The 26,419-nt window shown below is 47.1% G+C and overlaps 1 protein-coding gene across 4 annotated transcripts in view; it reads left to right on the top strand.

Moving 5' to 3' along the window:
- The window catches only part of CCDC87 (coiled-coil domain containing 87), a 513,138-nt gene that overhangs the window by 165,287 nt on the left and 321,432 nt on the right, over positions 1-26,419 (top strand). For all 4 annotated transcript variants that reach the window (XM_029599749.1, XM_029599748.1, XM_029599751.1 and 1 more), the window contains one exon: positions 13,450-13,579. In XM_029599749.1, the coding sequence (XP_029455609.1) occupies positions 13,450-13,579 (130 nt within the window). The remainder of the gene's footprint in view (positions 1-13,449; positions 13,580-26,419) is intronic.

The raw sequence follows: 26,419 nt of genomic DNA, 5'->3' as shown, positions 1-26,419 counted from the left end.
TACACAAACCAACCGTGATGCTTCCTTTTTGGGTTTATAGGAGAGCAACTGTTGACAGTCACTAAATTTTGCTCTTTTATATGCCTTCTGGATTGCCTTGTGGGGATATCCTCTAACACGAAACCTGTCTCTTAATATCTTCGCTTGGGTTTCAAATTCTATGTCTTTGGAACAAATGCATCTTATTGTAAAAAACTGGCTTGCTGCTAAGCTAGTTTTGAAGTTGTGGGCATGATGACTAGGAAATTTCAGTAAAATTATTCCTATCCATTGGTTTTCGATATACCGTGGTGCCGAGCTGCCATTGACTTTAGTAACTGCTACATCCAAAATATAATATGCTCCCGCGATGAATGCACTGTGAATTCAGGATGGTTATCCACGGTATTAATCCAAGTGAGTAAACTCTATAATTGTTGATCTGAACCTATCCAGATGAAGCAAATGTCATCTATGAAACTGTTGTGGGACCGCAGGTTGCGGACCCATCTCTGGTGGTACACATGTACCCTAGGCGACGACGCAGCTGTAGAGGGGCTCCAGCAAGCACCAAGGCAGGTGAGAAGCTTCCAGGTGTAGATGGACCTTGACCACCGCCGCACCTGTGCAGAGTAGAGAGACTCAGACATCGCAATGTTTGGTCAACTACTCCTAGCCCTTAAGAGCCTGCTGCATGGAGCAGCAACTGCGATAGGGCGAATGGTGGTCAAAGGATGAAGACATCAGACGAAGACTTGAAGACTTGAGGACTTCACGAAGAGATGAAGACGAAGAACTTAGATGGAGTCTCAAGGATTTAGAGTTCTGAGGCAGTACTGCGACAATGCGCGCCCTACACTGCCCAGCAAGGCAAGTCACGGACCACGCATGCACGTGCCCTACTCAACCAGGCAAGGCAGGTCGCAGATCATGCTTGAGGTTCCCAAGACAGGTTGCTTGCAGAGGTGAGACACGTCTCACGGTTGATTGAAGAAGGACTTCGAAAGAGTCACTAGTTGCTTGCAAAAATACTGAGTCGATCCAGGGTAAGTTATGACAAGACATATTTTCTCAGGTTAATCATGTTTGTTACGCGCATAGCCTTTGAAAATCTGCCCCTTAGGGAATAGCCACTGCTATTAATTGCATCAGTAGCATGGGATCTTCTTAGTGTTTGGGTAATTGCCAGGTTCTTGTGGCCTGGTTTGGCCTCTGTTGGAAACAGGATGCTGGGCTTGATGGACCCTTGGTCTGACCCAGCATGGCAATTTCTTATGTTCTTATGTTCTTAAGACTCAGCGAGACCTGAACCAAGACGCGTTCACCCGGCTGGTCAAGGCAAGGCAAGGACCACGTCGAACGGAGCAGGACATTATTAGAGTTCATTATCAGGATGAGACAGTTGCAAGGTAATTTGGAGGTCCTGACAGTAAAATAGGACCTTTGAGAAGGACCTAGGGGCCGAACCCCAGGAACCAAGGACTCGGTGCCCCGTGCGGGAGCATAAGTAGGATGCAAAGTATGGCACTGGAGCTCAGAGGTAAAAGCAGGATCCATCTGGTGGAGGTGCTGTCGAGGGAAAGGACTTTAGAAGATTCAAAGAGAAGGACCAGTGGCAGGACATCTGGAACTTCCGAGGTTAGAATGTTTGAAGAAGGACCAGTGGCGGGACATCTGGAACTTCCGGGTTTAGAAAGTTTAGAAGAGTTGAGAAGATTTGAAGTCTTGAGATGATTCGAGGATGAGAAGACATTGTGAGGACAAACATCAGGAACATCTGGAACACAGAAGCTGACGAGACGAGAGACCAAGACAAAGACATGGAATTCCAACGAAGAACAGAGTGCCAACGAGAAGCTGGATTCAGAGAAGTCCTAAGGAGGACTGCTCCTTGCGAAGGCAAGGAAGGAATGCAGATTGAAACCTTTTATACTGCAGAAGAGGCGGATCCAATGATGACATCAGTAAAGCACCACTCCACTGTCCCTTTAAGAAGGGAGAAGAGGTGCGGCTTTGCCCCCTATGAGAGGGGGCAGGACTACGGACAGCGGCCCTGCTGCGATGCAGAGCGCAGGAGCAGGAACTGGACCGCAAAGCAGGCCTTGATGTAGCAGGCGGCCTCCCTGCTGCGAAGGACGGATCTGAGGCGGCCTCCGGTTACCTCTCTCACCAGAGATGACTTGATGAGAGAGGTAACAGTGGTGGGGCCGCTTGGCAATAGTGATCATAATATGATCAAATTTGATTTAATGACTGGAAGAGGAACAGTGTGCAAATCCAAGGCTATCGTGCTAAACTTTCAAAAGGGAAACTTTGATAAAATGAGAAAAATTGTTAGAAAAAAACTGAAATGAGCAACTACAAAAGTAAAAAATGTCCAAGAGGTGTGGTCATTGTTAAAAAATACCATTCTAGAAGCACAGTCTAGATGTATTCCACACATTAAGAAAGGTGGAAAGAAGGCAAAATGATTACGGCATGGTTAAAAGGGGAGGTGAAAGAAGCTATTTTAGCCAAAAGATCTTCATTCAAAAATTGGAAGAAGGATCCAACAGAAGAAAATAGGATAAAGCATAAACGTTGGCAAGTTAAATGTAAGACATTGATAAGACAGGCTAAGAGAGAATTTGAAAAGAAGTTGGCTGTAGAGGCAAAAACTCACAGTAAAAACTTTTTAAAATATATCCGAAGCAGAAAACCTGTGAGGGAGTCAGTTGGACTGTTAAATGATTGAGGGGTTAAAGGGGCACTTAGAGAAGATAAGGCCATCACGGAAAGATTAAATCATTTCTTTGCTTCCGTGTTTACTGAAGAGGATGTTGGGGAGGTACCCGTAATGGAGACGGTTTTCATGAGTAATGATTCAGATGGACTGAATCAAATCACGGTGAATCTAGAAGATGTGGTAGGCCTGCTTAACAAACTGAAGAGTAGTAAATCACCTGGATGGGATGGTATACACCCCAGAGTTCTGAAGGAACTAAAAAATGAAATTTCAGACCTATTAGTAAAAATTTGTAACCTATCATTAAAATCATCCATTGTACCTGAAGAATGGAGGATAGCAAATGTAACCCCAATATTTAAAAAGGGCTCCAGGGGCGATCCGGGAAACTACAGACCGGTTAGCCTGACTTCAGTGCCAGGAATAATAGTGGAAAGTGTTCTAAACATCAAAATCACAGAACATATAGAAAGACATTGGTTTAATGGAACAAAGTCAGCATGGCTTTACCCAGGGCAAGTCTTGCCTCACAAATCTGCTTCACTTTTTTGAAGGAGTTAATAAACATGTGGATAAAGGTGAACCAGTAGATGTAGTATACTTGGATTTTCAGAAGGCGTTTGACAAAGTTCCTCATGAGAGGCTTCTAGGAAAAGGAAAAAGTCATGGGATAGGTGGCGATGTCCTTTCATGGATTGCAAACTGGCTAAAAGACAGGAAACACAGAGTAGGATTAAATGGACAATTTTCTCAGTGGAAGGGAATGGACAGTAGAGTGCCTCAGGGATCTGTATTGGGACCCTTACTTTTCAATATATTTATAAATGATCTGGAAAGAAATACGACGAGTGAGATAATCAAATTTGCATATGACACAAAATTGTTCAGAGTAGTTAAATCACAAGCAGATTGTGATAAATTGCAGGAAGACCTTGTGAGACTGGAAAATTGGGTATCCAAATGGTAAATAAAATTTAATTTGGATAAGTCAACGTGATGCATATAGGGAAAAATAACCCATGCTATAATTACACAATGTTGGGTTCCATATTAGGTGCTACAACCCAAGAAAGAGATCTAGGCGTCATAGTGGATAACACATTGAAATCGTCGGTTCAGTGTGCTGTGGCAGTCAAAAAAGCAAACAGAATGTTGGGAATTATTAGAAAGGGAATGGTGAATAAAACGGAAAATGTCATAATGCCTTTGTATCGCTCTATGGTGAGACCGCACCTTGAATACTGTGTACAATTCTGGTCGCCGCATCTAAAAAAAGATATAATTGCAATGGAGAAGGTACAGAGAAGGGCTACCAAAATGATAAGGGGAATGGAACAGCTCCCCTATGAGGAAAGACTAAGGAGATTAGGACTTTTCAGCTTGGAGAAGAGACGGCTGAGGGGGGATATGATAGAGGTGTTTAAAATCATGAGAGGTCTAGAAAGGGTAGATGTGAATCGGTTATTTACTCTTTCGGATAGTAGAAAGACTAGGGGGCACTCCATGAAGTTAGCATGGGGCACATTTAAAACTAATCGGAGAAAGTTCTTTTTTACTCAACGCACAATTAAACTCTGGAATTTGTTGCCAGAGGATGTGGTCAGTGCAGTTAGTATAGCTGTGTTTAAAAAAGGATTGGATAAGTTCTTGGAGGAGAAGTCCATTACCTGCTATTAAGTTCACTTAGAGAATAGCCACTGCCATTAGCAATGGTAACATGGAATAGACTTAGTTTTTGGGTACTTGCCAGGTTCTTATTGTTGTGATCAATGGACTAGTGGACCCTTGGGCCGGCCTACAGGAGACTGGGGAAGGACTTCACTGGTCTCGACTGAACAGGCCGGGAGGCAGACCTCTGGCGGACAGGTGGAGATGGTTTCACCCTGGAAGCTGGTACTCCCCCGGGAGGAGCCCTTGGGAGTCCAGCTGCTGGGACTTAGGAGATTCACCCTGGAAGTCGGAGCCTCCCCGGGAGGAGCCCGTAGGGGCCCGACCGATGGGACTTAGGCGAGGCTCGGAGCTGGGCCTAGCAGAGGTATGGCAGGCAATGGGATGGAAGCAGGCTAGTACCAGGCTTGGACGAGGCAGGCAGGAACCCGGCTTGGTCTGTAGACAGGCAGAAACCCGGCTTGGGCTGTAGGCAGGCAGGAACCCGCTTGGGCTGTAGACACGCATGAACCCGTAGAAAAGAGCAAGGCGAGTGCCAGTACGGCAGGCAGGCAGGCAGGAACGGAGTAGCCAGGGCGCTGGCGGACTCCGGGGCTCGAGGCAACGGGGGACCGAGGGAACCCTGTTGCAAGGCACTGAACAGGAGAACGCGGTGACCCTAGGTAGGCCGCGGCGCCTGACGTCAGACCAGGGGCGGAGCCACCCTCGGGCGGGAAACTGCCTAGAAAAGCGAGGGGCAGCCGCGCACGCGTGCCTAGAGGCAGGCCAGCAATGGCGTCTCTCCCGCGGGGACGCCCAGGTTCCGACTCCGCTTCGTTCCCAGCTGGGACAGACCCTCGAGGTAAGGGCCGGTACGCAAGCCTCGCAGACCGGACTGCAACATTTATGGGCTGGATTGGCCACTGTTGGAAACAGGATGCTGGGCTTGATGGACTCTTGGTCTGACCCAGTATGGCATTTTCTTATGTTCTTATGTTCTAAAGGTTGGCGCTGCGGGCTCTCTTCCCCTGAGGGACCGCAGGTAAGGTCGGCGGGCTCCTGGCTGCAAGGGAACACCCACAGCGGCTCCTGCCACTTGGGAAGCTTGTCGGCGGCATCCGTGCCGCGTCAGAAGTAAAAACGCGGCCCCAGCCGCATACGGGGTGTGCCCACAGCCTCCTGGCCGCTTGATGTGAAGCAACGTGGCTCCAGCCACTTATGGGAGATTCGGCTGTCCCCAGACCGCAAGAAGTGAAAAATAGCATGGCTCCAGCCATGGGAAGGCCATCGGCACCCTCCAGGCTGCAAGGAAAGAGAGAGAGGAGTTGGAGAAGTGGTCTCTGGCGCCAGCCACAGGCCGAACCGTAACAGAAACGAAGCCAACATTTGATGTCTGCCCACCAATTGGATGGAAATATATGCACTCCTCAAAACTGGCAAAATATAAGTTTGCCACGGCTGGCACTAAAGGTGAACCCATGGGTATTCCATGGATTTGTTGGAAACAGTTCTATCCAAACCAGAAGTAGTTATTGAATAACACTATTTCTGTTAAATCTGTTAACAGCTCTTTTGTAATTATGTGAGGTGTTACCCGTTGTGCCAAAACTTGAGTGACAATCTGTAGTGCACTGTGTTGGGGGTTGTTGGTGTTCAAGGAACTGATGTTCATCGTGACCATAGTGTAGTTAACTTGACTGACTTCCAATGACTGGAGCAGCCTCAAAAAAATGTGCTGTATCTTTTACATATGATCTAACTTGTTAGACATATGGTTGCAAGCAAATATCGATGAACACAGCTACTGGTTCCAGTACTGACCCATTCTAAGATACTATGGGTCTGATGGAAGGACAATTAAGATCCTTTGTGGATCTTAGGAACTGAATATATCACTGGTTTCCTCGGATGTGACACCATCAAATATGTTTTCTCTTTTTGTGTCAAACCAGTTGCTCTCTGAACCACTTCCTCTACCATATTGACCAGTCGCTGTGTGGGATCTCCTTGTACTGGTGCATAGTATTTTGGATCTTGTAAGTGGGCCTTCATTCGGTTAATGTATACTGCCTTGTCCTGAACCACCACAGCGCCCCCCTTGTCAGTGGGTTTAATGACTATTTGTGATGAATGGGATAAAGTTTCCAAAGCTTTCCGTTGTGTCTTTGGCAAATTATGGTGACATCTAGTTGGTGCGGCTTCATAATGTGACAACTGCTGTAAAACCAACTTGTGAAAGGTTTGTATATGCGGGTCTACTGCTCTGGGAGGTAGCCAGTTGGAGCGAGGTTGATGTGTTCCGCTATCTGATTGGAGGAGCAATCAGATAGGAGTTAGCAATCTGTAATAAATCTGCTATTAGTTAGACTGCGGAGTAGCAATCTGTTCTTATTGGTTCCTAAAGAAGGAGGAGTCAGCAATCTGATATAGTTTTGGGTGGATCCCTGGGCCGATGGCAGATGACCACGCCCCCGGGAGGATATACTGAGAGGGACCACCGGCTAGGCTTGAGTATGGAGACAGACACAAATTAGTTCTTTTATTAAACAGGTTTTTGAAACCACCAGACGTGGCAGTTGTGAGCTGATATGCCTGGCAGGGCTGTAGTCCCTCAGGTACTGGAACAGCGATCCAGGATGGCTGAACTGTTGAGAAACTGTAGAAAGTGAGTAGGCAGAGTTCATGTACAGAACTAGATGACAAAACTCACATAAGGTCTCAAGGAAGCTCAGGTGCTGGAAAAGTTTAGGCCCTCGAGGAGCGAGTACCTGGTTCCAGGGAAAGCTCTGAGAGAGCGATGGTAACTCACAATTGTTTGTAGCAGCGATAGCTTTCACGCATTAGAGAATCTTCAGAGTGTCCAGGAACATGGGCCCTCGAGGAGCGGGTACCTCTGGTAAGTCCGAGGAGGCAAAGTAGCTTGAGGGGAGTAGTCCGTAGGTAGCGAGACACATTCCCATACCCAACCCCTTGTTAACTCAGTTAGATAGTGAAAATAGAGACCTTTAAATATTGGAAACGGATGACGTCATCTCAGGGGAACGCCACTGAGGTTTGCACTCTTGCTGGTACTTCAATCAGAGCGCGCGCGCGCCCTAGGTCTTCAAGCAACACAGCGGATCTGCAATGTCGAGCCGGTCCGGGGACGCCGGAGGAAGATGGCATGGAGATGCCGCAGCAGCCAGCTGTCCATCAGAACTGGAGGGAATTGCCACAGAGGTAAAGAGGTGGAGTGAGGACGTCGAGCAGCGACAGTCACAACAGAGGTGTAACTAGAGACATGTCTGTGCCTCCCTCTCTTTCACTTGAAAAAAACAACCTACGATTTAATTTGCGTATGAATCTCTGGATGGAAAATCTGCTGTCAAAATTGGAATGCCTAATGGTGGGAACAAATGAGAGTCTCTGATTTAAAATTTCCATTTGAGATGATGTAAGAGACATAGATGACAAATTTACTACTGCCGACGATTCTGCACTTGTGTGCGAATCGTCTGTGGAGGCAATTGGTCATTTCTTGTGTTGTTGTCTAGTTTGCTGGGGTTCTTGACCCTCTCCTGGGTCAAACCTCTCCCCCGATATGGCCATCGTGTGTCCCATCTCTATGGAGGATTGCCGCTTCCATTTCCCGCATAATGCTCTCATTTTTGCCCACATTAGTAGACTCTTCTCCCTCATCAGAGCCAGACGACTTGTCATCAGATGAGAACGTGAATCTCACTTTTTTGGCTTGTGGTTTAGTTCCAGTCCAATTATAGACTCGATCCAACTTATAATCAGCCTGGTCTCTTTTCAGTTTGGCTATTTTCCTGTTCTTAATTGATGTACAAAATTGATCCAAGCTAGTTTGCGCTCACTTAGTTTTTCATCCAAAGATGTGGACCGAATGAAGGCCCACTTACAAGATCCAAAATACTATGCACCAGTACAAGGAGATCCCACACAGCGACTGGTCAATATGGTAGAGGAAGTGGTTCAGAGAGCAACTGGTTTGACACAAAAAGAGAAAACATATTTGATGAAGTCACATCCGAGGAAACCAGTGATATATTCAGTTCCTAAGATCCACAAGGATCTTAATTGTCATCCCATCAGACCCATAGTATCTCAGAATGGGTCATTACTGGAACCAGTAGCTGCATTCATTGATATGTACTTGCAACCATATGTCCAACAGGTTAGATCATATATAAAAGATACAGCACATTTTTTGAGGCTGCTGTAGTCATTGGAAGTCAGTCAAGTTAACTACACTATGGTCACGATGGACATCAGTTCCTTGTACACCAACATCCCTCAACACAGCGCACTCCAGATTGTCACTCAAGTTTTGGCACAACGGGTAACACCTCACAGAATTACAATGGAGCTGTTAACAGATTTAACAGAAATAGTGTTATTCAATAACTACTTCTGGTTTGGACAGGATTATTTCCAACAAATCCATGGAATTCCATTGGGTTCACCTTTAGCACCAGCCGTGGCAAACTTATATGTTGCCAATTTTGAGGAGTGCCATATAGTTCCATCCAGTTGGTGGGCAGCCATCAAATGTTGGCTTCGTTTCATAGACGACATTTTCTTCATCTGGATACGTTTGGATCAATAATTACAGACTTTTCTCACTTGGATTAATACCGTGGATAACCATCTTGAATTCACAGCACATTCATCGCGGGAGCATATTACATTTTTGGATATAGCAGTTACTAAAGTCAATGGACAGCTCCGCCCCATGGTATATCGAAAACCAACGGATAGGAATAATTTACTGAAATTTCCTAGTCATCATGCCTTCAAAATCAAAACTGGCTTAGCAGTAAGCCAGTTTTTTTAGAATAAGACGCATTTGTTCCAGAAACATAGAATTCGAAACCAAAGCGAAGATATTAAGAGATAGGTTTTGTGTTAGAGGATATCCCTACAAGGCAATCCAGAAGGCATGTAAAAGAGCAAAATTTAGTGACCATCAACAGTTACTCTCCTATAAACCCAAAAAGGAAGCATCACAATTGGTTTGTGTACTACAGCAGTCCATTGCAACAGCGTTATAATCTCAGCCATTAAAAAGCACTGGCATGTTTTAACACTCCATGAAGAGTTCAAAGAACTCCCATTGTTTGCCACAACAAGAGGTCGTAACATTAGGGACATGGTGGTATATGCCCAACTGGATCATAGCGCCCCTTTAGGTGACATCTTAGATCACCAGACTTGTAGCCATTGCAGCTGGTGCCCACAAGCGATAGTGGGGAAAGAATGGGTGGACCCTGTTACGAATTACAAGATCTGGAGAAAATCTAACACCGACTGCAATTCCAGCAACGTAGTGTACGCATTCATATGCCCCTGCCCTAAGCTCTATGTGGGCCGGACCACCCGCCCAGTATGAGTTAGGTTGGGAGAACATAAGTCGCGATTTACCACCGCTAAAATGATGGCTCCAATGGTTCAACATTTGAAGGACACTGGACATGTCATAGCAAAGTTGAAATGGACCATATTGGAACAAGTCAGCATTCCCACACGTATGAAACTGAATTATTGTGAGCTATTCTGGATCAACACATTGAAGTCGTCGCATCCACTGGGAATGAATGAAGATTTAAATTTGATGACAGTGTTATAACGATTTGACCCAGATTTACTTCAAATTCAGCTTTTTGATGTCCATTAATAAACTTCCTTCCGTTGGACCGAGTTTATTCAACATACTTGAGCAGGGCAAGAGAACAGGCGACACATTCATTATAAAGACTTTTCTTTCTGGTCCGCTTGGGCAGACATTTGCAGCGATTTAAGTTGCGCAGGTTGTACCAGTCAGGTCTGATAGTACAATAGAGGTACGATCGTGCTGTCAACCAGGTCCGTTCCCACTGTTCGTGGGACATTATCAGCATTGAGGTTAACGGGGGGGGGGGGGGGGGGGTTTAAAACGTGTAGTCTTGAAACCAAATAGTGGCATGAGTAACCATCAAATGGATTTTGAGATCACATATGATTGGCTCTGAAGGTTGTTAAAGCCATTGGATTGGCCCTTCTCCACACTGGGTTAGTTGACATCCAGCGTTGTTGACATTGCGAGTGGAAGGCACCCGGACACGTTAAGAACGGTGAATTTGGTGTAATATCAGAAGAACAGTGGAGATATTTGCACCAAGACACAACCTTTCTACTAAGGATGGTGTAGTAATGACCATCTGTTGTAGTCTTGTCTTTATAGAGCTGACTCCCTTGAGAAAAGACAATTGCGTCTGAAACACATATGTGTCGGGACTTTAATAACAGATAGAGTTTTTACAGAAGGGTCTACACACTCATTTTATAAAAGGAAAATTAATTGACATACAATGGTGTGAGAAAGAATACTAGAAAGTTACACTCTCAGTAATTATTTAACTGGATGTCACATAATACAATTAAGAAAAAACACAAAAACAGATTGTTCAAAAAAATCTTCATATGAGGAGGAGGTTGGGAGTTAATGATTATAAACACGCATTTGAGGTGCAGGGATGCCTACACGTTTATATGAAACTTTCAGCCAATTCCTAAAAAACTTTTCAAATATTTAAAAGTTTTTTGTCTTCATGTGAAGTATTCATGAAAATCATTTTTACCACAGATGTGTAGGCTTTAAAAATTCACAAAAAGTTAGAATTTTTTATTACATCAGTAATAAATTGAATTAAGTACATCTAAAGAATATTCTTTAGGAAAGCGATTGAACAGTTTTGTTCCCTTTTTTTTTTTTTTTTTTATTGATGCATGATCATATATCGCTGCTAGATGGCATTGATATTTTCAGGCTTGTTTAGATATAGGCAGAGGTTAGGGGGTTGCGCCGGGGCACCTCCTGGCAGAGCCCCTTTAATGCAAATGAGTGGCGCGCACGCCTAAGGCTGCCAGGAAGCAGAGGAAGACGGACGGCCCCGGCTGCGCTGGGAAGGCCGCACCCTTGATGGAGGCCTGGTGCGGGGCAGGATGCATCCACTGTGGCCCGCCGCCACCACCAGCATCCCTGGACCGGCTGGAACGCCGGCGTGAAGCTGGCGAATGAAGGGGGCTGGCTGCGGAGGGCCGCGGCCGGTTCTCATAACAGTACCTCCTCCTCTAAGCCTCCCTCCTGAGGGTCGCAGTTTGTCTGGGTGATCCTTGTGGAACTGAATGAGTAGTCATCTGTCCAAGATATTGGTCGAGGGCACCCAGGAGTTCTCATTTGGGCCGAATCCCTCCCATGATAACAGGTACTCCCATCTCCGGCCTCTTCTCCTGATGTTCAGGATTTCCCTGTCTTGGTACGTAGTCTCCTCTTCCACGGAGATGGCAGGAGTCTTGGGTAGCTTCCGAGAAGGTCATGACAACACCAAGGTCTTTAGTAGAGATGTGTGGAAGGAGTTGTGGACTTTCAGACAGAGTGGCAAGCAAAGTTGATACGTGACAGGTCCTAGTTGTCGGAGAATGGAAAAAGGGCCCAATGAAGCGTGGAGCCAATTTCATGGACACAACCCTCAGTCGAATGTAGCGGGTGCTGAGCCATACCTTCTCTCCGGGTCGGAACTGAGGTCCTGGTCGACGGTGACGATTGGTGAATTTCTTGGCCGATTTGGCAGCCTCGTAGATCATTTGCTGGGTGTGGGTCCAAAGCTCCTTTAGTTTTTCCGCCATCATCTGGGCAGCTGGAGAGGGGACGGCCAGGGGCAGGGGCAAGGGCGGATGTGGCTGCTTCCCATAGACTATTTGAAAGGGCGAAGCTCCGGTTGCAGTGCAAGGGAGCGAGTTATGGGAAAACTCTGCCCACAATCGTTCTGGCAGGCATTAACATAAACTCTCATGAATTGTTTCAGAGCACAATTGGTGCGTTCTGCTTGGCCGTTCGCCTGGGGATGATAGTCGAGAGAGACTTGGAACTTCTTGCAGAGGGTCTGCCAGTACTTAGCGGTGAACTGGGGTCCACAGTCTGAGGTGATGTGCAGTGGAAGACCATGGAGCCGATGGCATAGTTGCGTTGAGCTTGGTTAAACTTCCTGGAGAAGAATGAGCAAGGATTACAACTCACAGACTTAGTTAAAGCTCATCAAGTGAGAGTTCTGGCCTCTTTTTTCACTCACTTTCATGAAGTACTCATTGAGGCCGCAATGTGATCTTCTGTTCATACCTTCACATCCCATTACTGTCTGGATAATATCTTAAAGACTGATAGTAGATTTGGACAAGGAATTTTGCATAATCTATTCTTGCTGTAGTCTACGCTCCACGATGGAGTCTGGATCGCTTACTAAATAAATACTATGCTGCAACCCTAAGCTTGGAACTCTCCACATGTGATGAATAATTCAGCCTGCTTATCGACAGAAAAAGTAAGTTTGCTTGCCGTAAACAGTGTTTTCTGTAGTTAGCAGGATGAATTATCCATGGATTATCTTCCCATCTCCCTGGAGAGTTGATTACATAACTAGATTTAGTTCTGGTACAGACTGAGGAGGCTCACAAGACAACATATGTATGGGAATTCCCACACATGCTCAGTAGAGCTCAAAGCTCTACTATCATGGAGAGACAAGTCTGGTGCTGCCAGATGACTTCATCCACATGTAATGGCTAATTCATCCTGTTAACTATGGAAAACACTATTTATGGTAGGAAAACTTTGTCTTCTGTGCATGTTCAATAAAATCTTTTCTGAGCTCCGAGAGCTGGGTCCATGTCGGCACTTTCGGATAACATCATCCCCCAATTATGACTAATTTTTCCTGCCGTCCACAAAGAATCCTGTTTACAGGTAAATAACTTGTTTTCCCCGTTTTCCCAGGATCCTGTGTGCTTGTCCCATGCTTTCTTAAATTAACATATCAGTGTTGTCTCCACTACTTACATTGGGAAGCTGTTCCATGAATTTAACACCCACATAAATAAATTCAGCTCTATTTTCCCTACAGTTTTTCATTTGACTTTTGCACTGTTGATTTTGTTTTTAGTATTTTTAGCATGTACCCTCTTTGTCTTGCAGGATTATAGCACCATTAAAGAGTTACTTTAAAACTGATCAATATATTTTATTGTTGTATTTACTACATATTGCATGTATTTTTATATAGGTTGATGCAAGATTTCAGCATAAGATCTATAAAGAGAAATGATGAAACAGATATTCCACCTTTAATTAAAATACTGAGTTACAGGAAAGAACATGCTGCCAAGCTTCAAAAGTTAGAACAAGCCCTAAAGGTAAATAGTACAGTATTGATGAAATTTTCTCTTTTTTTCTAATAAAAAATATACAGTAATAGAGTATATGGAAGGGCAGTTTATACAGGTTTGCTATTATAATTTGCAAGTTTGGTATATACTTAGCAAATCACTGGGACTGGTTAGTATTCACCCCATTGTTCTGAAGTAGTTCAAATGTAAAATTGCAGTACTGCTACTGGTAATCTGTAACCTGTTAAAATCAACCACTCTACCTGAGGACTGGAGAGTAGTCATTGGAAAGCCAATTTTTAAAACAGGCTCCAGCTATAATTCAGGAAACTACAGACCCCTAGTCTGACAAAATGGTGAAAAGGATTGTTAAGAACAGAATTACTGGGCATATGGATAAACATGGCTTCATGGGGAAGAGCCAGCATGGATATAGCAAAGGGAGGTCATGTCTTACTAAATTATTAAGAATTCTTTGAAGATGTAAATAAGTATATGGATAAGGGCAATACAATGTCTCTGGATTTTCAGAAAGCATTTCTTAAAGTCCCACATGAGAGACTCCTAAGGAAATTAAAAAATTTTGGGTTAGGAAGCAATGTCCTATTGAAAAACTAATAATATGTTTGTATGCTAATGCCAGAAGTCTGAGAAGTAAGATGGGAGAATTAGAATGTATAGCAGTGAATGACAGCATAGACTTAATTGGCATCTCAGAGACATGGTGGAAGGAGGACAACCAATGGGACAGTGTTATACCGGGGTACAAATTATATCACAATGACAGAGAGGAGCACCCGGGAGGCAGTGTAGCGCTTTATGTCCGGGATGGCAAAGAGTCCAACAGGATAAACATCCTGCATGAGACTAAATGCACAATTGAATCTTTATGGGTAGAAATCCCTTGTGTGTCGGGGAGCACTATAGTGATAGGAGTATACTACTATCCACCTGGTCAAGATGGTGAGATGGACAGTGAAATGCTAAGAGAAATTAGGGAAGCTAACCAAATTGGTAGTGCGGTAATAATGGGAGACTTCAATTACCCCAATATTGACTGGGTAACTGTATCTTCAGTACATGCTAGAGATATAAAGTTCCTGGATGGAATAAATTACATTTTTATGGAGCAATTGGTTCAGGAACCGATGAGAGAGGGAGCAGTTTTAGATCTAATTCTCAGCGGAGCACAGGATTTGGTGAGGGAGGCAACAGTGATGGGGCCGCTTGGCAATAGTGATCATATGTTGCGACTGTCACTTCCCGACGGCTTCACTCCGCCTACCTTTCCTTTTTTGCGGCTCCTCCTGCTCTTCACGGATGCCTGGCTGCCACGGCATCCGCCTGCCGTCCTCTCCGGCGTCCCCGGACCGGCTTGGATGCTGCCTCCTGCCATGTTCTACAGGTATCTTAGGGCATGCGCTGCACGGCCCTCATTCTTATTTCCTCATTGGCGCGTTCCTCAGGGGCGTCCCCCTGTGATGAGGTCACGCTGCCCGGATATTTAAGCCTACAGTTTATTGCTAGCCGTTGAGTTAGCAAGGGGAATTCTTATGGATGGGATTCGCTCTCCGAACCCAGCTGCTCTGCCTTTCCAACTTTCATTGGACTCTTTCTGTTAATGGGGTACCCGCTCCTCGGGGGCCTCTTTTGCGTCTTTCAGGTTGCTATCAGGTAACCGGTACTCGCTCCTCGAGGGCCGATCTTCCCTGACCCGCTGCCTGCATCTATCTCCTCTTCTACTTGGAAGAATTCGCTACAGACACCATCACTATCATCCACTCCTCAGAGCTGTCTCCCTGGAACTAGGTACTTGCTCCTCGAGGGCCTGCCTCTGTTCCAGCGCCAGTGCCATCTCCTACGTGGAACCCCTGGGTGAGTATTTTGCCAACGAGTCTCTCTGCTTCCAGGGATCTGTTACTCGCTCCATGAGGGCCAGCTCTCCCTATCTCGGGGCTTCTCCATATTTAGGACTCTGTGGATGTTCTGTTATACTCACCGTCTCAATTCTCTCCACTACAGCACTGCTCCCGGAGGAACCGCTGTTCCAGCACCCTGGGGAATACTAGCCCAGCCGGGCTACATCTTCTACTCACTACTGCCACCTCTGGTGGTTTCTCAAACTGTCTAAATATAGAAATATCTGTCTTTCTGTGTCCAGAGCTGAGCCTGACGTATGGCCTCTCACGGGACATCTCCCCATGGGCAGCTGCCACAGTGTCCAAGGGTTTACCCAAATCTCACTAATTATAACAGATTGCTATCTCCATGGATCCGGCACAGCTCAATGCCCTGCAGGCCATTCCGGGCCTGGCCCTGCACATTGCTGAACAACAAGACACATTGGAGAAACTCACTTCTGCGTTCCATCAGCTGCACGCACAGAAGAATCAGAGCGCTGCTTCCAGTAATGAAGGTCAGTTACCTGAAGTAACTATAAGACTACGGTACCTCTGGCTGCTCCAGTTCGTTTCTCTGGATAGATTCAAAGAACTAAAGGTTTCCTAAATCAGTGCTGCATGCATTTTGCATTACAGCCTTCTCACTTCCCCACAGCCTACGCCAAGACTACTTATATTCTATCTTATCTTGATATAAGGGCCTTGTCTTGGGCCTCAATGCTGTGGGAACGTAAGGATCCAATTCTGCAGGATATTGACGGATTTTTGGATTTGTTTAAATCTGTTTTTGATGATCCTGCTCGAGTGACTATTGCTGGTTGTGCTCTGGTGGACCTGAAGCAAGGTAACCGACTACTGGCTGATTTTGCAATAGAGTTCAAGACTCTTGCTACGGAATTATGCTGGGATCCCAAATGTCTGAAAACCCTCTTCTTCAGAGGTCTGGATACTCGCTTGAAAGACACCTGACTCGCTGGATGAGCTTTGGCTACTAGAATTGACCACCGGCTTCGTGATAAGGTGTAAGAACTCAAGCCTAGTAAAGGACCGGTTCAGAAGGAGTTTCGTGCTAAACCTGCACTTCGGATGGTTCTAGCAATACCTGTCGCCAGTGGAGAGGAACCGATGCAACTTGGTCACAGTCACCTGACTTCAAAAGAGAGAAGACTTCGGAAGAGGCATGGCCGGTGTATGTACTGTGGACAAGCTGGTCACGATGTCCCAACATGCCCAATTCGTCCGGAAAACGGACGGGCCTAAATCCTGCGGGAGGACTGTTCTTAGGCCTTACTACACCCTCTCCTCCGCTCTCTCTCCCAGTCTCCCTGATCTGCGGACCGTCCGAAATTGAAACTCTTGCCCTGGTGGATTCAGGGGCAGGAGGAAACTTTATACTTCGACACCTAGTGGAACATTTGAGGATTCCCCTCGTCACTTTGAAGGTTCCACTGCTCTTATCATCTATCCATGGAGAGCCTTTGCCGGGTGATGTGACCTGTTGCACTGAACCGGTGACCCTTCGCACTGGAGCCCTCCATACTGAGTCAATTCCCTTCTTTGTATTAGAGAAGGCCATGCACCCTATCGTTATGGGGTTACCCTGGTTGCAGTTGCATCAGCCTCAATTAAACTGGGCCAACTTGGAACTCTCCCGCTGGGACCCAGGTTGTAATGGCAATTGCCTTAAGGAGGTTTCTCCTGTCCTCTGCATGCCTACAACTCCAGGAATGTCAGGACTGCCACCTCAATACGCATCATTCTGTGATGTGTTCTCCAAAGAAGCTGCTGACATCCTTCCTCCACATAGAGCTCACGACTGTGCCATAAGGCTGAAACCGAACACTGAACCTCCTAAAGGACGTGTCTATCGACTCTCTGTAATAGAGAATAAGTCTATGTCCAAGTACATAGACTAGAATTTACAGAAAGGATTCATTAGACCATCAAAGTCTACAGCCGGCCAGGCTTCTTCTTTGTAGGGAAGAAGGACGGTACTTTACGTCCTTGTATCAACTATCGAGGTCTGAACGAGATCACAATCAAAGACTGATATTCCCTGCCTTTAATCTCAGAGCTGTTTGACTGGCTTCAAGATGCCAAGATATTCTTAAAACTTGACCTGAAGGGAACCTATAACTTAGTTCACATTTGCAGTGGCGACGAATGGAAAACAGCCTTCAACACTCGAGATGGTCATTTCGAGTTCTTAGTAATGCCCTTTGGCCTGTGTAACGCACCTGCTGTGTTCCAGAACATGATGAACGACATCTTGCGGGACCTGTTGTACAAGAGTGTCGTAGTGTACCTAGATGACATCCTGATATTTTCTCAGGACTTGTCTACTCATCTGGAGGATATCAAACAAGTACTATGAAGACTTCAAGAACATCGGCTCTACGCCAAGCTATCCAAGTGCAAATTCCATAAGGACTCTGTGCCTTTTCTTGGCTATATTGTGTCTAAAGATGGCTTCCAGATGGATCTCCCAAAGTTAGAGAGTATTAAAAATTGGTCCCAACCTACCAGCTTGAAGGCCCTGAGACAATTTTTGGGGTTCACTAATTACTTTAGAAACTTTATAAAGAATTATTCTTCTTTAACTGTGCCCTTAACTGCAATGACCCGGAAAGGGGCCAATGCTTCTAAATAGTCTGCGGAGGCCATTTCCGTGTTCGAGGATTTAAAGACTGCATTTTCCACCGAACCATGCCTGCGTCATCCAGTCCCCGACAAGCCATTCATCTTGGAGGTTAATGCTTCTGATGTCAGTGTGGGGGCTGTATTGAGCCAAACCGGAGACTCCAAATCCTTACGTCCCTGCTCCTTCTCGCGATGTTTCTCTCCAGCAGAGAAGAACTATGGGATTGGAGATAAAGAGCTCCTGGCTATTAAGTTGGCATTCAAGGAATGGTGGCCTTGGCTTGAAGGCGCTCAACATCAAATTACCATGTTTACAGACCATAAGAATCTAGAGTATCTCCACCATGTGCAATGTCTTAACCATAGATAAGCCAGATGGGCCTTATTTTTTAACCGTTTTAACGGTTGCGGTCCCGGTCGCGGCACTCGCAACCGGTGTTTTACCTCTTGGCTTCTGGCATCGGGTCCAGTCTTGCTGGAGAGCTTCGCCAGGTTCCGGGCCTGTTCGGTGGCGACACCATCGGAACGCCCAAGCCAGCCGCCCTCCTCCAAAGAGGCCGAAGATATAGGCCCTTTCCCGCCACTCACTGCTCCACCCGCTCCCGTGACGTCAGACGTCGGCGGGTATGTAAGGTCGGTGCCTGCCTCTAGCAGTCGCCTTGCAACGAGGTTACCTTGCGGTTCCTAGTTGCTGTGTGCCTCGGAGTTCGCTAACTTCTCGCTTGAATCCTGCTTCAGTTCCAGCCTGGTTCCTGCCTCAGTACCCTGCTTCAGTTCCAGCTTCCGTGCCTTGCCTCAGTTCCAGCCAAGATACCTGCTTGATCCTGGTTCACCTTCTCAGCATCCTTACTCACCTAAGTCCCAGCGGCCGGACTCCTACGGGCTCCTCCCGGGGGAGTCTCAGCTTCCAGGGTGAAGTCATCACCTCCGATCTCCTAAGTCCCAGCGGCCGGGCTCCTACAGGCTCCTCCCGGGGGAGTCTCGGCTTCCAGGGTGAAGACACCTCTTCAGTTCTCCTAGCCCTATCTCTCGGCTTCCAGGGTGAAGACACCTCTTCAGTTCTCCTAGCCCTATCCCTCGACTCCCACAGGCTCCTCCTGGGGAGTACGGGCGCCCGGTGTGAAGGCCACCTCCTTCACCCGGCCTGGTGTCCGCCTCCCGGCCTGCTCCCCCTTCTTCGGAGACAATAGTCGATCTTACCATAGTCACCGGCAGGCCGGTCCAAGGGTCCACTAAAACAGTATAATCACAACAGATTGCAAGGCCATGGACTCGGCGGATATGCGGGCCTTCAGGCCATTCCTGGAATGGCTCAACGAATGCAACAACAACAGCATTGCCTTGATGTTCTAGCAGCTACTGTGGAGCAGCTAGCTGCCCGCCTAGATACTATGCCCACGGACCCTCTGCCCGCTGCGCCACCGGCTCAAGAGGGAAACTCTAGCACTGTTACTCAGCTGCCAGCACCATCACGCTATGCTGGGGAAGCGAAAACCTGTCGAGGGTTTTTGAACCAATGCTTCATACGGTTCTCCCTGCTTCCTCAGCAGTTCCCTACTGATGCGGTCAAGGTGGCGTACATCCTGTCCTTGCTAGATGGGAAGGCGCTAGTTTGGGCCTCCCCGTTCTGGGAACATAATGACCCCTCTGTCGAGGATTTGCCACAATTCATCTCCAACTTCAAACAAGCCTTCAATGAGCCGGCTAGACTAGCCACCGCCACAACTGACTTACTGCAGTTGCACCAGGGAGTACGCTCCTTGGCGAACTATGCCATGGATTTTCTCACGCTTGCCCAAGAAGTGGGATGGTGGGACGACAGCCTCAGAGCCATCTTCCTGGAGGGCCTGGCCGGGCGAATCAAGGATGGAATAGCCGCCCGTGACCTCCCGGAGGACCTCAATGGTCTTATAGAAATGGCGGCTCGCATTGACCGTCGCCTCCAGCAGAGGGCCAGAGAGTTACAGCCGGCCAGACGCACTCCTTCATTGGCTTCTGCGCACTCTAAACCATTGTCCTCTCCCAAGACTGTGCGTCCAGAGACTTGTTCCAGTGAACCTATGCAGTTGGGGCATGCCCCACTCTCCGCTGAGGAGAGACAACATCGCCGCACACTGGGCCTTTGCCTCTATTGCGGTCAGAAAGGCCATTTCCTGCTGCGCTGCCAAGAGCGTTTGGAAAACGCCAGAACCTAGGAGGTCGTGAGGAGCTCCTCCTAGGTTGTGCTGCAGCTCCTCAATGTACGGTACCTATTACCCTGGAGTACCCGGGAGGGTCCCTGGAAACCCTCGCCTTCCTGGATTCCGGCGCGGGAGGTAACTTCATTCTGAAGGATCTAGTACACCAGTTGCAGATCCCCACACAGTGTCGGGAGACACCTCTATGGATTACCTCCATCCAGGGAACCCTTCTTCCAGGCCGCATCACAGCCTCCACGGCACCCATCACCATACGCACCGGGGCGATCCATTTGGAGGAGATAGCCTTTCTGGTATTGGAGAAGGCCGTCCACCCCGTGGTGCTAGGGTTGCCATGGCTACAGAAACACTCTTCCACCATCCAATGGGACACCTTGCAAATTACTAAGTGGAGTCCATTTTGTTTCGCCAACTGGCTGAAGGTGCCCCAGGCTCCCAGCCTTCCTCTTCTGCACGCTGCCATCAGTCTTCCTGCACCCTATGAAGACTTTTCCGACATATTCTCAAAAGCAAAGGCGGAGATCCTTCCCCAGCACCGTCCTTTCGATTGTGCCATTGAGCTACTACCCAGAACAACGCCTCCTCGGGGTAGGGTATACCCCTTGTCTCTACCCGAGACCTGGGCCATGTCGGAATACATCTCGGAAAACCTGGCTAAAGGTTTCATCCACCCGTCCAAATCGCCAGCTGAGGCGGGTTTCTTTTTCGTGAGTAAGAAAGACGGTTCACTAAGGCCATGCATAGACTATCAGGGCCTTAACGCGATCACGAAGCGGGATCGCTACCCCCTCCCGTTAATACCAGAGCTCCTAGATAGACTGCAAGGGGTGAAGATTTTCACGAAGCTTGACTTGCGAGATGCCTATAATCTGGTCCGTATCCGTCCTGGGGATGAGTGGAAAACCGCTTTTAACACCAGGGACGGGCACTATGAGTACCTCGTGATGCCATTTGGGCTATACAGTGCCTCTGTGGTATTCCAGCACCTAATGAATGAGGTACTGCAAGACCTCCTGAACACCTCAGTCATCGTCTATCTTGATGACGTATTAATTTACTCCCATGATCTACTGTCACATCGCCAACAGGTTTGTCAAGTCCTACAGATCCTCAGAGATAATGGTCTGTACGCTAAACTACTGTCCTACTGCTCTTATTGAACTACTGTTCAATAAGAAAGATTCATCTCCCCTTATTGAATTCTTTGCAAAATCCCTATCCCCTGACGTACCCACTATTCTCCTAGGAGACTTTAACTTACACGTGGATGCTTCCCCGCAATCCCCGGCCTGTGAAGCATTCATTTCCTCCCTCGAAGCTATGGGTTTCCAACAAATTGTTCACTCTCCCACACACAAAGCTGGCCACACCCTAGATCTGATTTTTATCAACTCCCCCATCAACATAAGCAATCCCCCTTCATGCATGGCAGTACCCTGGTCTGATCACTCTTTGATTCTGACTAAACTCACTCTTCCACAAATTTCCCCTACCTTGCCCCGTCAGCCCATATCTTTTAAATACCGCAAAACCTGTACTGTAGATACCATCACACAAGCATGCTCTGACATAGACAATCAAATTGACCTCTCGTCCCCAGATAACGCCTTCTCCACCTGGGTCAACCTCACCCTTAACATTGCCAATAAACATTGCCCACTAACAACAAAAACCGTCAACCAGAACCGTAGAAATAGAAAACCCTGGTACACACCTGACCTCAGAAATCTTAAAACCCTGCTCAGAGCTGCTGAAAGGTCTTGGCGCAAGCACCAATCCCCCACAGCCAAAACCAACTATTACCAACGCATGCACGAATACAGAAACTCCATCCTCCAGACTAAACGTGAATACTACGCCAGAAAAATACATGGTCTGCAACATAACCCCAAGGCCCTCTTCTCCATGGTTGCTGATCTGACCTCTCCCTCTCACACACAACAACCAGCAAACACCTCAAAGAATCGTTGCAATGAGTTAGCACATTTCTTTAAAGATAAGGTTACCTCCATCACAGCACACTTTTCTCACAATAACAACAATATTATTCTTCCTATTTTCAGCGCTTCAGCTATCCTCTCCTCTTTTGACTCTTCTTCCTCCCTGGAAGTAGAGAACATCCTAAAAAAAAATGAAACCCTCATCACATCCCTCTGAAACTATCCCCTCCAAACTTCTACTATCTATACCCAAAGTGATCGCCAAACCGCTATCGAATATTCTCAATTGCTCCCTAGAGCATAGCACAGTCCCTAACTTTCTCAAACAAGCAGTAGTGAAACCGCTACTCAAAAAACCCAATCTTGACCCCGCCACATTATCTAATTACAGACCTGTTTCCAACCTACCCCTTCTAGCTAAAGTCCTTGAAAAACTAGTTAACTCTCGCCTTTCCGATCACCTTGAACAACACAATATTCTCCCGTCCACCCAGCATGGTTTCAGGAAGCATTTAAGTACTGAAACTTTACTGCTCTCCCTCTCCGACACTCTCATCAGAGGAACCGACTCCGGATCCTCTTATCTGATTGCTATGCTTGACATCTCCGCTGCATTTGACACTGTCAATCACGCTGTCCTCCTCAACATCCTCAGAAGTATTGGGATCACTGGTAATGCTTTCGCCTGGATACAATCTTATCTCCAAAATCGCTTTTTTACTGTCTTAGTGGATAACAACGAATCTGACTCCATCAGTCTCCCTCAAGGTGTGTCCCAAGGCTCGTCCCTCTCCTCTACCCTCTTTAATATGTACATGCTTCCCCTTACCACTCTTCTCACCAACCTTCACATCAAGGATTTCATTTATGCAGACGATGGGCAAATCATATTCCCCTTCTCTGACTCCCTCCAAACTGCACTACAAAACTGGGAATCCTGCCTTTCATCCATCAACCAACTCCTCACAGACATGCACCTGGCTCTAAATCCCAACAAGACTGAGCTATTAATCATTTCTAATAAGCAGCCGCTTCCAGCCATCCCACTCGCATACGCACCTACCACTTTCTCCGCGCACATTCGTAATTTGGGTGTCCTCATTGATAATCATCTTACTTTTAAACCATTTATTAACTCCATCATAAAGGAATGCTATTTTAAGCTACAAACGATAAAAAAAACTCAGACCCCTGCTACACTATTCTGATTTCCGTAAAGTACTTCAGTCTATTATTCTGTCTAAAATAGACTACTGTAACGCACTCCTCCTTGGCATCCCCGCAACACACACCAAACCGTTACAACTATTACAAAACGCCGCCGCTCGTATACTGTCAAACTCTAAAAAAAGAGACCATATCACTCCCACACTTATCGAACTACATTGGCTCCCAATACACTCACGAATACTTTATAAAGCACTCTCCCTCATCCATAAAAGTCTGTTAAATTCAAACCTCAATTGGATCAACCCCCCCTCCTCCCCCGTACCTCTAATAGACCTACCCGCCCAGCCCTCCAAGGAACCCTACGTACCCAATCCATCAAATCTTTCAAACTCTCCTCCACTATAAGCAGAGCTTTTTCCCTTGCCGGCCCCACCATATGGAACTCCCTGCCTCATGATATACGCATGGAGACCTCCACTCCCAATTTAAAAAAAAAAACTGAAAACCTGGCTTTTCCGGAAAGCTTACCCCATGTCACCTCCCCCTACATAAAAAATTCCCTGTCAGCAAGCGAGTAACTTTTCAACTCCCTTCCTGTTACCTCCTACACCGAATTTTGACTAAGAATGCTTTATGACCGCTGGCTCTTGTACATTGTTATTATGTTATAGTTGTTGTATTTATTTATTGATTATTGAATTTTGTTATGCTTTTCTGTATTATCCACACTTCCTGTTAATTGTATTCATCTGTTACTTGTAAGGGCTCCGCCCAAAAGTTATTTGTTTTATGTAAACCGATACGATGTGCGAACGGCTATCGGTATAGAAGAGACTTTAAATAAATAAAATAAATAAATAAAATAAATAAACTGGAGAAGTGTACCTTTGAGAAGACTTCCCTGCCGTTCCTGGGCTACATAGTCTCTGCCTCTGGATTCCAAATGGACCCAGAGAAGGTAGCCCCCATTAGAAACTGGCCTCGGCCGAGAGGCTTAAAGGCGTTACAACGCTTCCTCGGCTTTGCAAACTTTTATAGACATTTCATCCCGAACTATTGACATATTGTGGCTCCGCTCACCGCACTTACCCGGAAGGGAACCAATGCAGTAGACTGGCCCGACTCTGCTTGTCAAGCCTTTGAAACCCTCAAGGAGGCTTTCCTGCAGGATACCTGCCTCCGCCACCCTGACCCACTCTGACCATTCGTGGTGGAGGTGGACCATCCAATGTCGCGGTGGGGGCCATGCTCAGCCAGTACTCCGACTCTGGAAAACTACTACCCTGCTCATACTTTTCAAGGAGATTCTTGATCGCCGAGAACAACTACTGCATTGGAGACAAGGAGTTGCTGGCCTTAAAGCTTGCTTTTGAAGAGTGGAGGCAGTGGTTGGAGGGAGCCAACCATCCCATTATGGTATACACCGATCATAAGAACTTAGAGTTCCTGTGTCAGGCTCAATGCCCGAACCCGAGACAGGCCCGCTGGTCCCTGTTCTTCAACTGCTTTAATTTCGCACTGCGTTATCGGCCAGCCTCCAAGAATGTCGATGCCGATGCCCTGTCTCATTCTACCGAACTGGAAGAGGCTGAGGAACAGCCACAGTATATCCTGGATCCCGCAAAGGTCAATCTTTCGGTGACCTCAGTGAGCTCCCTAGGGAAGACCGTAGTCCCACGACGCTCTCGGAGAGCGGTTCTTGTCTGGGCCCATGACTCCCTCACTGGGGGCCATACTGGCCGTGAAAGGACTCTCGACCTGATTAACCGGTTCTATTGGTGGCCTACGATAAAGCAAGATGTCCACGCATTTGTGGATTCCTGTCCCACCTGCGCCTTGCAGAAGCCACACACAGGGAAACCTTGGGGCCTACTACAGCCATTACCCATTCCGGTAGAACCATGGACTCACATCTCCACTGATTTCGTGGTGGACCTCCCAGTCTCCAAAGGGAACACCATCATCTGGGTGACTGTGGACCGGTTCTCCAAAAATGGCTCACTTCGTTCCCTTGCCGAAATTACCATCAGCCCCGGAGCTGGCTAACCTATTCGCACAACACATCTTTAGGATCCACGGCCTACCGCAGGACATAGTGTCCGATCGGGGTCCTCAGTTCACCGCCCGATACTAGAGAGCCTTGTGTAAGATTCAACGTGCAACTCAGCCTGTCGTCTGCGTTCCACCCCAAAGCAATGGGCAGACGGAACACACCAACCGGACCCTGAAGACATTTCTCCGCTCTTTTGTCAATGAGAGACAGGACAATTGGGCAAAGCTAATGCCATGGGCAGAATTCTCATATAACAACCATACGCATTCTGCTACAGGAAGCTCGCCCTTCCTTATAGTTTATGGAAAGCATTTGCGACCGACATTACCTCTGCCCCTTCCTAGTGCGTTACCCGCGGTGCAACTTTCCGCCCGACAATTACTTTCGCTATGGACGTCCATCCAGAGAAAACTTGCTAAAGCAGCCAAGGCCACTAAGAGATGGGCAGATAAGCACCGGCAGCCGGCGCCTATCTTCCTTCCCGGAGACTGGGTTTGGCTTAGCACAAGGAATCTTCAGCTTCGAATCCCGTCTCGAAGGCTAGCTCCAAGATACTGTGGGCCCTTCCGCGTTGCCGAGCGCATAGGGGCAGTATCTTATCGACTACGCCTACCCTCCTCCATGCATATTCACAATATGTTCCATGTTTCCTTGCTGAAACCCCTTGTTCTCTCCAGGTATCATCCTCGAGTTCCTGATTCCACAGATCCATCAATGCCGGACGAGCCTACCTATCATGTCCAAGAAGTCCTAGACGTACGGTTCCATCACCGACGCTGGGAATAACTGCTTGCCTGGGAGGGCTGTGGCCCTGAGGACAACACATGGGAACCAGCCCGCAACATCCTGGATAAAGAACTTCTACGACAATTCCAAAGTCAGCACCCAGGTAAACACGGACCTGCTAAGAGGGGGCGTAAGAGGGGAGGTACTGTTGCGGTCCCGGTCGTGGCACTCACAACCAG

The sequence above is a fragment of the Rhinatrema bivittatum genome, chromosome 4 (genome assembly GCF_901001135.1).
Source record: "Rhinatrema bivittatum chromosome 4, aRhiBiv1.1, whole genome shotgun sequence".
Lineage (NCBI taxonomy): Eukaryota > Metazoa > Chordata > Amphibia > Gymnophiona > Rhinatrematidae > Rhinatrema > Rhinatrema bivittatum.
The sequence above is the reverse complement of the archived record's forward strand: the minus strand, read 5'-3'. Positions and strand labels throughout refer to the sequence as shown.